Genomic DNA, 15,366 nt, shown 5'->3' with positions numbered 1-15,366 from the left:
GAGAGAGAGAGAGAGTCAGAGAGAGGAACAGCGAGAAAAATAGTCACAGAGAGGAACAGAGAGAGAGAGAGAGAAGCCAGATAGAAAAAGATGACAAGAAATAGAGAGAGTAAAAATGATGGAGTGATTAAAGAAATGAGAGGAGAGGAGAAGAGGACAGGAAGAGAGGAGGAGAGGAGAACAGGAAGAGAGGGGGAGAGGAGAACAGAAAGAGAGGAGAGGAGAACAGGAAGAGAGGAGGAGAGGAGAACAGAAAGAGAGGAGAGGAGAACAGGAAGAGAGGAGGAGAGGAGAACAGAAAGGGAGGAGGAGAACAGGAAGAGAGGAGGAGAGGAGAACAGAAAGAGAGGAGGAGAGGAGAACAGGAAGAGAGGAGAAGAGGAGAACAGAAAGAGAGGAGGAGAGGAGAACAGAAAGAGAGGAGAGGAGAACAGGAAGAGAGGAGGAGAGGAGAACAGAAAGAGAGGAGGAGAAGAGAACAGAAAGAGAGGAGGAGAGGAGAACAGGAAGAGAGGAGGAGAGGAGAACAGGAAGAGAGGAGGAGAACAGGAAGAGAGGAGGAGAGGAGAACAGAAAGAGAGGAGGAGAAGAGAACAGAAAGAGGTGAGGAGAGGAGAACAGGAAGAGAGGAGAGGAGAACAGAAAGAGAGGAGAACAGAAAGAGAGGAGAGGAGAACAGGAAGAGAGGAGGAGAGGAGAACAGAAAGAGAGGAGGAGAGGAGAACAGGAAGAGAGGAGAGGAGAACAGAAAGAGAGGAGAACAGAAAGAGAGGAGAGGAGGAGAACAGGAAGAGAGGAGGAGAGGAGAACAGGAAGAGAGGAGGAGAACAGGAAGAGAGGAGGAGAGGAGAACAGAAAGAGAGGAGGAGAAGAGAACAGAAAGAGAGGAGAACAGAAAGAGAGGAGGAGAGGAGAACAGGAAGAGAGGAGGAGAGGAGAACAGGAAGAGAGGAGGAGAACAGGAAGAGAGGAGGAGAGGAGAACAGAAAGAGAGGAGGAGAAGAGAACAGAAAGAGGTGAGGAGAGGAGAACAGGAAGAGAGGAGAGGAGAACAGAAAGAGAGGAGAACAGAAAGAGAGGAGAGGAGGAGAACAGGAAGAGAGGAGGAGAGGAGAACAGAAAGAGAGGAGAAGAGAACAGGAAGAGAGGAAGAGAGGAGAACAGAAAGAGAGGAGAAGAGAACAGGAAGAGAGGAGGAGAGGAGAACAGGAAGAGAGGAGGAGAGGAGAACAGGAAGAGAGGAGGAGAACAGGAAGAGAGGAGAACAGGAAGAGAGGAGGAGAGAAGAACAGGAAGAGAGGAGAGGAGAACAGAAAGAGAGGAGGAGAGGAGAACAGGAAGAGAGGAGAGGAGAACAGGAAGAGAGAAGAGAGAACAGGAAGAGAGGAGGAGAGGAGAACAGGAAGAGAGGAGAGAGAGGAGAACAGAGAAGAAGAGGAGAGAGAGGAAGAGAGGAGAACAGGAAGAGGAGAGGAGAACAGAAGAGAAAGAGAGAGGAGAGAGAGAACAGGAAGAGGAGAGGAGAACAGGAAGAGAGGAGGAGAGGAGAACAGGAAGAGAGGAGGAGAGGAGAACAGGAAGAGAGGAGGAGAGAGGAAGAGAGAGAGGAGAACAGGAAGAGAGGAGAACAGGAGGAGAACAGGAAAGAGAGAGGAGGAGAGGAGAACAGGAAGAGAGGAGGAGAGGAGAACAGGAAGAGAGGAGGAGAGGAGAACAGGAAGAGAGGAGGAGAGGAGAACAGAACAGGAAGAGAGAACAGGAAGAGAGGAGAGAACAGGAAGAGAGAGAACAGGAAGAGAGAGGAGGAGAGGAGAACAGGAAGAGAGGAGGAAGAGAGGAGGAGAACAGGAAGAGAGGAGAGGAGGAGAACAGGAAGAGAGGAGAGGAGAACAGGAAGAGAGGAGAAGAGAACAGGAAGAGAGGAGAGGAGGAGAACAGGAAGAGAGGAGAAGAGAACAGGAAGAGAGGAGAGGAGAACAGGAAGAGAGGAGGAGAGGAGAACAGGAAGAGAGGAGGAGAGGAGAACAGGAAGAGAGGAGGAGAGGAGAACAGAAAGAGAGGAGAGGAGAACAGGAAGAGAGGAGAGGAGAACAGAAAGAGAGGAGGAGAGGAGAACAGGAAGAGAGGAAGAGAGGAGAACAGGAAGAGAGGAGGAGAGGAGAACAGAAAGAGAGGAGGAGAGGAGGAGAACAGAAAGAGAGGAGGAGAGGAGGAGAACAGAAAGAGAGGAGGAGAGGAGGAGAACAGAAAGAGAGGAGGAGAGGAGGAGAACAGGAAGAGAGGAGGAGAGGAGAACAGAAAGAGAGGAGAGGAGAACAGGAAGAGGGGAGAGGAGAACAGGAAGAGAGGAGGAGAGGAGAACAGAAAGAGAGGAGGAGAGGAGAACAGGAAGAGAGGAGGAGAGGAGAACAGAAAGAGAGGAGGAGAGGAGAACAGGAAGAGAGGAGGAGAGGAGAACAGAAAGAGAGGAGAGGAGAACAGGAAGAGAGGAGGAGAGGAGAACAGAAAGAGGAGAGGAGAACAGGAAGAGAGGAGGAGAGGAGAACAGGAAGAGAGGAGGAGAGAGAACAGGAAGAGAGGAGAAGAGAACAGGAAGAGAGGAGGAGAGGAGAACAGGAAGAGAGGAGAGGAGGAGAACAGAAAGAGAGGAGGAGAGAAGAACAGGAAGAGAGGAGAGGAGAACAGGAAGAGAGGAGAACAGGAAGAGAGGAGGAGAGGAGAACAGGAAGAGAGGAGAGGAGAACAGGAAGAGAGGAGGAGAACAGAAAGAGAGGAGAAGAGAACAGGAAGAGGAGGAGGAGAAGAGAACAGGAAGAGAGGAGGAGAGGAGAACAGGAAGAGAGGAGAAGAGAACAGGAAGAGAGGAGGAAGAGAGGAGGAGAGGAGAACAGGAAGAGAGGAGAACAGGAAGAGAGGAGGAGAGGAGAACAGGAAGAGAGGAGAGGAGAACAGGAAGAGAGGAGGAGAGGAGAACAGGAAGAGAGGAGAGAGGAGAACAGGAAGAGAGGAGGAGAGGAGAACAGAAAGAGAGGAGGAGGAGAACAGGAAGAGAGGAGGAGGGAGAACAGGAAGAGAGGAGGAGAGGAGAACAGAAGAGAGGAGAGAGAACAGGAAGAGAGGAGAGAGAACAGGAAGAGAGGAGGAGAGGAGAACAGGAGAGGAGAGGAGAACAGAAAGAGAGGAGAACAGAAAGAGAGGAGAGGAGGAGAACAGGAAGAGAGGAGGAGAGGAGAACAGAAAGAGAGGAGAAGAGAACAGGAAGAGAGGAGGAGAGGAGAACAGGAAGAGAGGAGGAGAGGAGAACAGGAAGAGAGGAGGAGAGAGAACAGGAAGAGAGGAGGAGAGAGAACAGGAAGAGAGGAGAACAGGAAGAGAGGAGGAGAGGAGAACAGGAAGAGAGGAGAGGAGAACAGAAAGAGGGGAGGAGAGGAGAACAGGAAGAGAGGAGAGGAGAACAGAAAGAGAGGAGGAGAGGAGAACAGGAAGAGAGGAGGAGAGGAGAACAGGAAGAGAGGAGGAGAGGAGAACAGGAAGAGAGGAGGAGAGGAGAACAGAAAGAGAGGAGGAGAGAGAACAGGAAGAGAGGAGGAGAACAGGAAGAGAGGAGAACAGGAAGAGAGGAGGAGAGGAGAACAGGAAGAGAGGAGAGGAGGAGAACAGGAAGAGAGGAGAAGAGAACAGGAAGAGAGGAGAGGAGGAGAACAGGAAGAGAGGAGAAGAGAACAGGAAGAGAGGAGGAGAAAGAACAGGAAGAGAGGAGGAGGAGAACAGAACAGGAAGAGAGGAGGAGAGGAGAACAGGAAGAGAGGAGGAGAGGAGAACAGGAAGAGAGGAGGAGAGGAGAACAGAAAGAGAGGAGAGAGAACAGAAAGAGAGGAGGAGAGGAGAACAGGAAGAGAGGAGAGAGGAGAACAGGAAGAGAGGAGAGAGGAGAACAGGAAGAGAGGAGGAGAGGAGAAGGAGAAAGAGAGGAGGAGAGAGGAGAACAGAAAGAGAGGAGGAGAGGAGGAGAACAGAAAGAGAGGAGGAGAGGAGAAACAGAAAGAGAGGAGGAGAGGAGGAGAACAGGAAGAGAGGAGGAGAGGAGAACAGAAAGAGAGAGAGAGAACAGGAAGAGGGGAGGAGAGAACAGAAGAGAGGAGGAGAGGAGAACAGAAAGAGAGGAGGAGAGGAGAACAGGAAGAGAGGAGGAGAGGAGAACAGGAAGAGAGGAGGAGAGGAGAACAGGAAGAGAGGAGGAGAGGAGAACAGAAAGAGAGGAGAGGAGAACAGGAAGAGAGGAGAGGAGAACAGGAAGAGAGGAGGAGAGGAGAACAGGAAGAGAGGAGAGGAGAACAGGAAGAGAGAGAAGAGAACAGAAGAGAGGAGAGAGGAGAACAGAAAGAGAGGAGGAGAGAAGAACAGGAAGAGAGGAGAGGAGAACAGGAAGAGAGGAGAACAGGAAGAGAGGAGGAGAGGAGAACAGGAAGAGAGGAGAGGAGAACAGGAAGAGAGGAGGAGAACAGAAAGAGAGGAGAAGAGAACAGGAAGAGAGGAGGAGAGGAGAAGAGAACAGGAAGAGAGGAGGAGAGGAGAACAGGAAGAGAGGAGAAGAGAACAGGAAGAGAGGAGGAAGAGAGGAGGAGAGGAGAACAGGAAGAGAGGAGAACAGGAAGAGAGGAGGAGAGGAGAACAGGAAGAGAGGAGAGGAGAACAGAAAGAGAGGAGGAGAGGAGAACAGGAAGAGAGGAGGAGAGGAGAACAGGAAGAGAGGAGGAGAGGAGAACAGGAAGAGAGGAGGAGAGGAGAACAGAAAGAGAGGAGGAGAGGAAACAGAAAGAGAGGAGAGGAGAACAGGAAGAGAGGAGGAGAGGAGAACAGAAAGAGAGGAGGAGAGGAGAACAGGAAGAGAGGAGGAGAGGAGAACAGGAAGAGAGGAGAGGAGAACAGGAAGAGAGGAGAACAGAAAGAGAGGAGAGGAGGAGAACAGGAAGAGAGGAGGAGAGGAGAACAGAAAGAGAGGAGAAGAGAACAGGAAGAGAGGAGGAGAGGAGAACAGGAAGAGAGGAGGAGAGGAGAACAGGAAGAGAGGAGGAGAGGAGAACAGGAAGAGAGGAGGAGAGGAGAACAGGAAGAGAGGAGAACAGGAAGAGAGGAGGAGAGAAGAACAGGAAGAGAGGAGAGGAGAACAGAGAGGGGAGGAGAGGAGAACAGGAAGAGAGGAGAGGAGAACAGAAAGAGAGGAGGAGAGGAGAACAGGAAGAGAGGAGGAGAGGAGAACAGGAAGAGAGGAGGAGAGGAGAACAGAAAGAGAGGAGGAGAGAACAGGAAGAGAGGAGAGGAGAACAGGAAGAGAGGAGAACAGGAAGAGAGGAGGAGAGGAGAACAGGAAGAGAGGAGGAGAGGAAGAGGAGGAAGAGAGGAGGAGAGGAGAACAGGAAGAGAGGAGAGGAGAACAGAAAGAGAGGAGGAGAGGAGAACAGGAAGAGAGGAGGAGAGGAGAACAGAAAGAGAGGAGGAGAGGAGAACAGGAAGAGAGGAGGAGAGGAGAACAGAAAGAGAGGAGAACAGGAAGAGAGGAGGAGAGGAGAACAGGAAGAGAGGAGGAGAGGAGAACAGAAAGAGAGGAGGAGAGGAGAACAGGAAGAGAGGAGGAGAGGAGAACAGGAAGAGAGGAGAGGAGAACAGGAAGAGAGGAGGAGAGGAGAACAGGAAGAGAGGAGAGGAGAACAGGAAGAGAAGAACAGGAAGAGAGGAGGAGAGGAGAACAGGAAGAGAGGAGAACAGGAAGAGAGGAGGAGAGGAGAACAGAAAGAGAGGAGGAGAGGAGAACAGGAAGAGAGGAGAACAGGAAGAGAGGAGAGAGGAGAACAGAAAGAGAGGAGAGGAGAACAGGAAGAGAGGAGAACAGAAAGAGAGGAGGAGAGAAAGAGAACAGGAAGAGAGGAGAGGAGAACAGAAAGAGAGGAGGAGAGGAGAACAGGAAGAGAGGAGAGAGAACAGGAAGAGGAGAGAAGAGAACAGAAGAGAGGAGGAGAGGAGAACAGGAAGAGAGGAGAGGAGAACAGAAAGAGAGGAGGAGAGGAGAACAGGAAGAGAGGAGGAGAGGAGAACAGGAAGAGGAGGAGAGGAGAACAGAGAAGAGAGAGAACAGGAAGAGAGGAGAAGAGAACAGGAAGAGGAGGAGAAGAGAACAGGAAGAGAGGAGGAAGAGAGGAAGGAGAGGAGGAGAGAGAACAGGAAGAGAGGAGAAGAGAACAGAAGAGAGGAGAAACAGGAAGAGAGGAGGAGAGGAGAACAGGAAGAGAGGAGAGGAGAACAGGAAGAGATGAGGAGAGGAGAACAGGAAGAGAGGAGAGGAGAACAGAAAGAGAGGAGGAGAGGAGAACAGAAAGAGAGGAGAACAGGAAGAGAGGAGAGGAGGAGAACAGAAAGAGAGGAGAAGAGAACAGGACGAGAGGAGGAGAAGAGAACAGGAAGAGAGGAGGAAGAGAGGAGAGGAGAGGAGGAGAGGAGAACAGGAAGAGAGGAGAAGAGAACAGGAAGAGAGGAGGAAGAGAGGAGAACAGGAAGAGGAGGAGAGGAGAATAGGAAGAGAGGAGAACAGGAAGAGGAGGAGAGGAGAACAGGGAGAGAGGAGAGGAGAACAGAAAGAGAGGAGGAGAGGAGAACAGGAAGAGGAGGAGAGGAGAACAGGAAGAGAGGAGAGGAGAACAGAAAGAGAGGAGGAGAGGAGAACAGGAAGAGAGAGGAGAGGAGAACAGGAAGAGAGGAGGAGAGAGAACAGGAAGAGAGGAGAGGAGAACAGGAAGAGAGGAGGAGAGGAGAACAGAAAGAGAGGAGAGGAGAACAGAAGAGGAGGAGAGGAGAACAGGAAGAGAGGAGAGGAGAACAGAAAGAGAGGAGGAGAGGAGAACAGGAAGAGAGGAGGAGAGGAGAACAGAAAGAGAGGAGGAGAGGAGAACAGGAAGAGAGGAGAACAGGAAGAGAGGAGGAGAGGAGAAAAGGAAGAGAGGAGGAGAGGAGAACAGGAAGAGAGGAGGAGAGGAGAACAGGAAGAGAGGAGGAAGAGAGGAGGAGAGGAGAGGAAGAGAGGAGAGGAGAACAGGAAGAGAGGAGGAGAGGAGAACAGGAAGAGAGGAGAACAGAAAGAGAGGAGGAGAGGAGAGGAGGAAGAGAAGAGAAGAGAAGAGGAGAGGAAAGGAGAACAGGAAGAGAAGAGGAGAAGAGAACAGGAAATGGAAAGGAAGACACAATGACATGAGAAACAGGAGGAGATCAAAGTGAATCAACATGGACACTTTAAGGCCAGGAGGGAGAGTCAGGAGTCTGATCACAGACACCACACACACACATTACAGCATGATTGACAGACTCGTCCCAGAATTGAGTGTCATTCCACTGGCAGGATGAGTAGGGGATCTGTCAGTGGCTGTCTTCTCCACTAGACATCACAACGCTGGCTCACACACTGGACAGGTCTCGACTGGGGCCATAGCTAAGAACTGGTCTGAGAGCAGTTTGAAGGCTGAATGGGGCAGGCTGGAGTGTTCATCTATCTGACTGTGTTCACATAACAGGCAGGATAACTGTTTGCATCTCTGAGTTATACTGGCTGTGGGGCGAAGTTCACAAAGCTTGAACTGAAGCAGTCTGAGACCTGTGAGAGAAGTTGAATGGGCTGATCTCAGTGGAAGTTCATTGGAAGATTGACTGGGGAGTGAGGTTAGTAAGAACTACCTCAGTTCAGGCTGGGACTGAAGAAAGAACTGACCTCAGTTCAGTGATACAGGAGGTGGTTTTATTAAAGGGTGAGAAAAAAAGATGACCTTCTTGAGTTGGTTCTCCATCTTGATGAAGTCGTCTTTCCTCTGTTCCAGAGACATCTCCAGACTCTTCAGTTTAGAGTCCTTCTTCAGACCGGAGGAAGCCAGGGACGAAGCATGTTCCTTAAGGTCTAACAGGTTGGTCTGGGAGGGAGGGAGGGAGGGAGGGAGGGAGGGAGGGAGGGGGGAGGGAGGGAGGGGGGGAGGGAGGGGGGAGAGGGAGATGGAGGGAGGGAGGGGGGAGGGAGGGGGAGGGAGGGAGGGAGGGACAAATAAAAAGTCAAAAGTAATTCAAAGGACAAAGTGTTATTCAAGCTTCCAGTTACATTCTCTGAGTGGAATACAAAGTTAATGTTCAATAAAGAACAAATCAATGCTAACTTGATGGGCTAGAAACCTGTCGTGGCAACCACACACACACACACACACACACACACACACACACACACACACACACACACACACACACACACACACACACACACACACACACACACACACACACACACACACACACACACACACACACACACACACACACACACACACACACACACACACACACACACACTTCTCTTCTGTCCTATCGCTCACTGTCACAGACAATAAGCCCATCCTGTCAGGGTAACAGGAAGGCCCCAAATGTCTTTCCCATCGTTCCATACCCCATCATTCAGTAGGGCGACATGGGAACACGGCGGGGTTGGAGTAAACATCACGCTGCCTGGTGGAGCAGCAGATACTCTCTCTACCTCTCTTTCTCTCTCTCTCTCTGTCTCCTTCATTTTCTCTCTCTCTTTAAGGCTCTCTCTCTGTCTCTCTCTCTCTAATTCAATGTTTGTTCTGATCCACAATCCAAATACACAGCCTTCCATCCATGAAGAACTGTTTCCTGTCTTTCTTTTTACCCTTTTTACCCTCCATTTTACCCTCTCTGGAAGAGAGAGAGAAAGAGAGAGAGAGAGAGAGCGAAAGTGAGAGAGAAAGAGAGAGACAGACAGAGCGAGAGACAGAGAGAGAGAGAGAGAGAGAGAGAGAGAGAGAGAGAGAGACAGAGAGAGACAGAGAGAGAGAGAGAGAGAGAGAGAGAGAGAAAGAGACAGAGAAGAGAGACAGAGAGAGAAAGACAGAGAGAGAGACAGAGAGAGAGAGAGACAAGAGAGACAGAGAGAGAAGAGAAAGAGAGAAAGAAAGAGAGACAGAGAGAGAGACAGAGAGAGAGACAGAGAAAGAGAGAAGAGACAGAGAGAGAGAGAGAGAGAGAGAGAAGAAAGAGAGAGAGAGAGAGAGAGAGAGAGAGAGAGAGAGAGAGAGCAGAGAGAGAGAGAGAGAGAGAGAGAGAGAGAGAGAGAGAGAGAGAGCGAGAGAGAGAGAGAGAGAGAGAGAGAGAGAGAGAGAGAGAGAGAGAGAGAGAGAGAGAGAGAGAGAGAGAGAGAGAGAGAGAGAGAGAGAGAGAGAGAGAGAGAGAGAGAGAGAGAGAGAGACGCAGAGAGAAAGGCAGAGAGAGAGAGAGAGAGAGAGAGAGAGAGAGAGAGAGAGAGAGAGAGAGAGAGAGAGAGAGAGAGAGAGAGAAAGAAAGAAAGAGAGAGGGTTGAGTTGGGTTAGAAAAACACTGCTTTCTGGCTTGTTGTCCAGTCTGTATGCTTTGCAGAGGAGAAGGAGAACAGAGGGACTCAGAGAAGGAGAGAAGCTTGTGAAAGTTCATTGTAAGGCAGTCTGGGAGACAAGCATTTAGGTCACTGGGGTGGATTTCATTATGAATCAGAATCATACATATATGACTACATGCCTTCAGAGGAGCTTAAACATTTATCTACAAACAGATTCGGACCAACGAGCCCACAGATACAGTTGAAGTCGGAAGTTTACATACACCTTAGCCAAATATATTTAAACTCAGTTTTTACCATTTCTGACATTTAACCCTATTAAAATTCCCTGACTTAGGTCAGTTAGGATCACCACTTTATTTTAAGAATGTGAAATGTCAGAATAATAGTAGGAGAGAATGATTGATTTCAGCTTATATTTCTTTCATTTTGCCATGATGTCAAGCAAAGAGGCACTGAGTTTGAAGGTAGGCCTTGAAATACATCCACAGGTACACCTCCAATTGACTCAAATGATGTCAACTAGCTGTTTAAAGGCACAGTCAACTTAGTGTATGTAAACTTCTGACTCACTGGAATTGTGATACAGTGAATTATAAGTGAAATAATCTGTCTGTAAACAATAGTTGGAATAGTTACTTGTGTCAGGCACAAAGTAGATGTCCTAACCGACTTGCCAAAACTATAGTTAGTTAACAAGAAATTTGTGGAGTGGTTTAAAAATAAGTTTTAATGACTCCAACCTAAGCGTATGTACCCTTCCGACTTCAACTGTACACTTTACACCTGGTTGAGAAGGAGAGAAGAGAGTGATGGGGTGGTTTAAAGAGATATGAAGTGGGTGAGAGGGGTGAGGGGCAGAGATCAGCTGGGAGAGGACTCGATGGAGAGAGGTGAGAAATGGTTGTAAGAAAGACAAACTGGGGGCTATAGTATGTTGGTAGCTGGATGTTATAGTGTGTTGGTAGCTGGATGTTATAGTATGTTGGTAGCTGGATGTTATAGTATGTTGGTAGCTGGATGTTATAGTGTGTTGGTAGCTGGATGTTATAGTATGTTGGTAGCTGGATGTTATAGTATGTTGGTAGCTGGATGTTATAGTATGTTGGTAGCTGGATGTTATAGTATGTTGGTAGCTGGATGTTATAGTGTGTTGGTAGCTGGATGTTATAGTATGTTGGTAGCTGGATGTTATAGTATGTTGGTAGCTGGATGTTATAGTATGTTGGTAGCTGGATGTTATAGTGTGTTGGTAGCTGGATGTTATAGTATGTTGGTAGCTGGATGTTATAGTATGTTGGTAGCTGGATGTTATAGTATGTTGGTAGCTGGATGTTATAGTATGTTGGTAGCTGGATGTTATAGTATGTTGGTAGCTGGATGTTATAGTATGTTGGTAGCTGGATGTTATAGTATGTTGGTAGCTGGATGTTATAGTATGTTGGTAGCTGGATGTTATAGTATGTTGGTACAGCTGGATGTTATAGTATGTTGGTAGCTGGATGTTATAGTATGTTGGTAGCTGGATGTTATAGTATGTTGGTAGCTGGATGTTATAGTATGTTGGTAGCTGGATGTTATAGTATGTTGGTAGCTGGATGTTATAGTATGTTGGTAGCTGGATGTTATAGTATGTTGGTAGCTGGATGTTATAGTATGTTGGTAGCTGGATGTTATAGTATGTTGGTAGCTGGATGTTATAGTATGTTGGTAGCTGGATGTTATAGTATGTTGGTAGCTGGATGTTATAGTATGTTGGTAGCTGGATGTTATAGTATGTTGGTAGCTGGATGTTATAGTATGTTGGTAGCTGGATGTTATAGTATGTTGGTAGCTGGATGTTATAGTATGTTGGTAGCTGGATGTTATAGTGTGTTGGTAGCTGGATGTTATAGTATGTTGGTAGCTGGATGTTATAGTATGTTGGTAGCTGGATGTTATAGTATGTTGGTAGCTGGATGTTATAGTATGTTGGTAGCTGGATGTTATAGTATGTTGGTAGCTGGATGTTATAGTATGTTGGTAGCTGGATGTTATAGTATGTTGGTAGCTGGATGTTATAGTATGTTGGTAGCTGGATGTTATAGTATGTTGGTAGCTGGATGTTATAGTATGTTGGTAGCTGGATGTTATAGTATGTTGGTAGCTGGATGTTATAGTATGTTGGTAGCTGGATGTTATAGTGTGTTGGTAGCTGGATGTTATAGTATGTTGGTAGCTGGATGTTATAGTATGTTGGTAGCTGGATGTTATAGTATGTTGGTAGCTGGATGTTATAGTATGTTGGTAGCTGGATGTTATAGTATGTTGGTAGCTGGATGTTATAGTATGTTGGTAGCTGGATGTTATAGTATGTTGGTAGCTGGATGTTATAGTATGTTGGTAGCTGGATGTTATAGTATGTTGGTAGCTGGATGTTATAGTATGTTGGTAGCTGGATGTTATAGTATGTTGGTAGCTGGATGTTAAGTATGTTGGTAGCTGGATGTTATAGTATGTTGGTAGCTGGATGTTATAGTATGTTGGTAGCTGGATGTTATAGTATGTTGGTAGCTGGATGTTATAGTATGTTGGTAGCTGGATGTTATAGTATGTTGGTAGCTGGATGTTATAGTATGTTGGTAGCTGGATGTTATAGTATGTTGGTAGCTGGATGTTATAGTATGTTGGTAGCTGGATGTTATAGTATGTTGGTAGCTGGATGTTATAGTATGTTGGTAGCTGGATGTTATAGTATGTTGGTAGCTGGATGTTATAGTATGTTGGTAGCTGGATGTTATAGTATGTTGGTAGCTGGATGTTATAGTGTGTTGGTAGCTGGATGTTATAGTATGTTGGTAGCTGGATGTTATAGTATGTTGGTAGCTGGATGTTATAGTATGTTGGTAGCTGGATGTTATAGTATGTTGGTAGCTGGATGTTATAGTATGTTGGTAGCTGGATGTTATAGTGTGTTGGTAGCTGGATGTTATAGTATGTTGGTAGCTGGATGTTATAGTGTGTTGGTAGCTGGATGTTATAGTATGTTGGTAGCTGGATGTTATAGTGTGTTGGTAGCTGGATGTTATAGTGTGTTGGTAGCTGGATGTTATAGTGTGTTGGTAGCTGGATGTTATAGTATGTTGGTAGCTGGATGCTATAGTATGTTGGTAGCTGGATGTTATAGTATGTTGGTAGCTGGATGTTATAGTATGTTGGTAGTTGGATGTTATAGTATGTTGGTAGCTGGATGTTATAGTGAATGTCTACTGAATGTCCATTTCAATGTTGGGCCTGTTTTCTGTGGAACTAGGGGTCGTCTAAGAGGGGGGTCCCAAGAGAGAAAGAGAACACTTTGAGGTAGGCTATCAACAGAGGAACCCTTTATCTTGTTGTCACACACACACACACACACACACACACACACACACACACACACACACACACACACACACACACACACACACACACACACACACACACACACACACACACACACACACACACACACACACACACACACACACACACACACACACACACACACACACACACACAAACACACACACACGCAAATGCAATGCCTGTGGTCTGTGGAGACCCCACCCCACCCCTGAGTCAAGTCCCAGGTCCATCCCCTCCTCCTTTTATCATTCTGTCCGTTCATTCAGAGTGTCTCTGAGACAAACAGCAGACTGAGAACATCAGCAGTGGTCCATGGCTGACTGACTGGCTGGCTGACAGCTCCTGGTCTTTCCTCAGACTAATGCCTTGTCTCTGCCAGACGGTCACATAGGCCCATGGTTTAATATTCTCCTCTGCTCTGTCTGCCTGCCACTCTCAGGACAGGGCAGTAGCCAGTCAATCAATAGGCAGAGAGAGAGTCAATTGCTGATGTTTGTGCGGGACTGTCTGTCTGTCTGTCTGTCTGTCTGTCTGTCTGTCTGTCTGTCATTCAAGGAGTCTGTGACTCATCCAATCTAATGCTCTGTGGACTATTTCTCAAGAAAAATGACTGGCTGGAATTTAAGGTGACCTTGCAGGTCAGGCAGCTTGAGTGGGGTCATCGTGGGGTCAGAATATGGTCTTGGTTCGATGATTGTATGGTCATTGTGTTATCCCTGTGCGGTCAACGTAGGTCACCAATTGGTCAGACAGGTCTCCCAGCAGTAGACTGAGTGTGGTGCCTGTCTGGTCATTGTAGCTCACCTCTCGGTCAGACAGGTCTCCCTGCAGTAGACTGAGTGTGGTGCCTGTCTGGTCATTGTAGCTCACCTCTCGGTCAGACAGGTCTCCCTGCAGTAGACTGAGTGTGGTGCCTGTCTGGTCATTGTAGCTCACCTCTCGGTCAGACAGGTCTCCCTGCAGTAGACTGAGTGTGGTGCCTGTCTGGTCATTGTAGCTCACCTCTCGGTCAGACAGGTCTCCCTGCAGTAGACTGAGTGTGGTGTCTGTCTGGTCATTGTAGCTCACCTCTCGGTCAGACAGGTCTCCCTGCAGTAGACTGAGTGTGGTGTCTGTCTGGTCATTGTAGCTCACCTCTCGGTCAGACAGGTCTCCCTGCAGTAGACTGAGTGTGGTGTCTGTCTGGTCATTGTAGCTCACCTCTCGGTCAGACAGGTCTCCCTGCAGTAGACTGAGTTTCTCTCTGAGCTCCTTCAGTTCTTTCTTGTTGGACTCGATGTCTTCTGTCTTCTCTCTGTCGTCTCTGTCTCTCTGCTCCTTCAGACGCTCAATGATATGCTCCTACAGAGAGGGTCAGAGGGTTAATTCACACATGGGGACAGTCACACATACCTGTAGAGGAATGGGTAGTTAGAGGTCAGGGCCTCCTGTGGCGCGGTGGTTTAAGAAACTGCATCACAGTGATAGCTCTGCTACTAGAGATCCTGGGTTAGAGTCCAGGCTGTGTTGCAACCGGCCGCGACCGGGAGGCCCATGGGGCGGCGCACAATTGGCCCAGCGTCGACCGGGTTAGGGGAGGGTTTAGCCCAGCGTCGACCGGGTTAGGGGAGGGTTTAGCCCAGCGTCGTCCGGGTTAGGGGAGGGTTTAGCCCAGCGTCGACCGGGTTAGGGGAGGGTTTAGCCCAGCGTCGACCGGGTTAGGGGAGGGTTTAGCCCAGCGTCGACCGGGTTAGGGGAGGGTTTAGCCCAGCGTCGACCGGGTTAGGGGAGGGTTTAGCCCAGCATCGTCCGGGTTAGGGGAGGGTTTAGCCCAGCGTCGTCCGGGTTAGGGGAGGGTTTAGCCCAGCGTCGACCGGGTTAGGGGAGGGTTTAGCCCAGCGTCGACCGGGTTAGGGGAGGGTTTAGCCCAGCGTCGTCCGGGTTAGGGGAGGGTTTAGCCCAGCGTCGACCGGGTTAGGGGAGGGTTTAGCCCAGCGTCGACCGGGTTAGGGGAGGGTTTAGCCCAGCGTCGACCGGGTTAGGGAGGGTTTAGCCCAGGGAGGGTTTAGCCCAGCGTCGACCGGGTTAGGGGAGGGTTTAGCCCAGCATCGTCCGGGTTAGGGGAGGGTTTAACCCAGCGTCGTCCGGGTTAGGGGAGGGTTTAACCCAGCATCGTCCGGGTTAGGGGAGGGTTTAGCCCAGCGTCGTCCGGGTTAGGGGGGGGTTTAGCCCAGCGTCGTCCGGGTTAGGGGAGGGTTTAGCCCAGCGTCGTCCGGGTTAGGGGAGGGTTTAGCCCAGCGTCGTCCGGGTTAGGGGAGGGTTTAACCCAGCATCGTCCGGGTTAGGGGAGGGTTTAGCCCAGCGTCGTCCGGGTTAGGGGAGGGTTTAACCCAGCATCGTCCGGGTTAGGGGAGGGTTTAGCCCAGCGTCGTCCGGGTTAGGGGAGGGTTTAGCCCAGCGTCGTCCGGGTTAGGGGAGGGTTTAGCCCAGCGTCGACCGGGTTAGGGGAGGGTTTAGCCCAGCGTCGTCCGGGTTAGGGGAGGGTTTAGCCCAGCGTTGTCCGGGTTAGGGGAGGGTTTAGCCCAGCG

At 49.1% G+C, this 15,366-nt stretch overlaps 1 protein-coding gene across 2 annotated transcripts in view; it reads right to left on the bottom strand.

Annotated features, from left to right (window-relative positions):
• Positions 1–15,366, bottom strand: part of LOC127922422 (ELKS/Rab6-interacting/CAST family member 1-like) — a 93,672-nt gene that overhangs the window by 15,271 nt on the left and 63,035 nt on the right. For both annotated transcript variants that reach the window (XM_052506210.1, XM_052506211.1), the window contains 2 exons: positions 14,000–14,140; positions 7,809–7,949 (listed from right to left, as the gene is read on the bottom strand). In XM_052506210.1, coding sequence (XP_052362170.1) covers positions 7,809–7,949; positions 14,000–14,140 — 282 coding nt within the window. The remainder of the gene's footprint in view (positions 1–7,808; positions 7,950–13,999; positions 14,141–15,366) is intronic.

This window comes from Oncorhynchus keta, unplaced genomic scaffold (genome assembly GCF_023373465.1).
Source record: "Oncorhynchus keta strain PuntledgeMale-10-30-2019 unplaced genomic scaffold, Oket_V2 Un_contig_25643_pilon_pilon, whole genome shotgun sequence".
Classification (NCBI taxonomy): domain Eukaryota; kingdom Metazoa; phylum Chordata; class Actinopteri; order Salmoniformes; family Salmonidae; genus Oncorhynchus; species Oncorhynchus keta.
The sequence above is the reverse complement of the archived record's forward strand: the minus strand, read 5'-3'. Positions and strand labels throughout refer to the sequence as shown.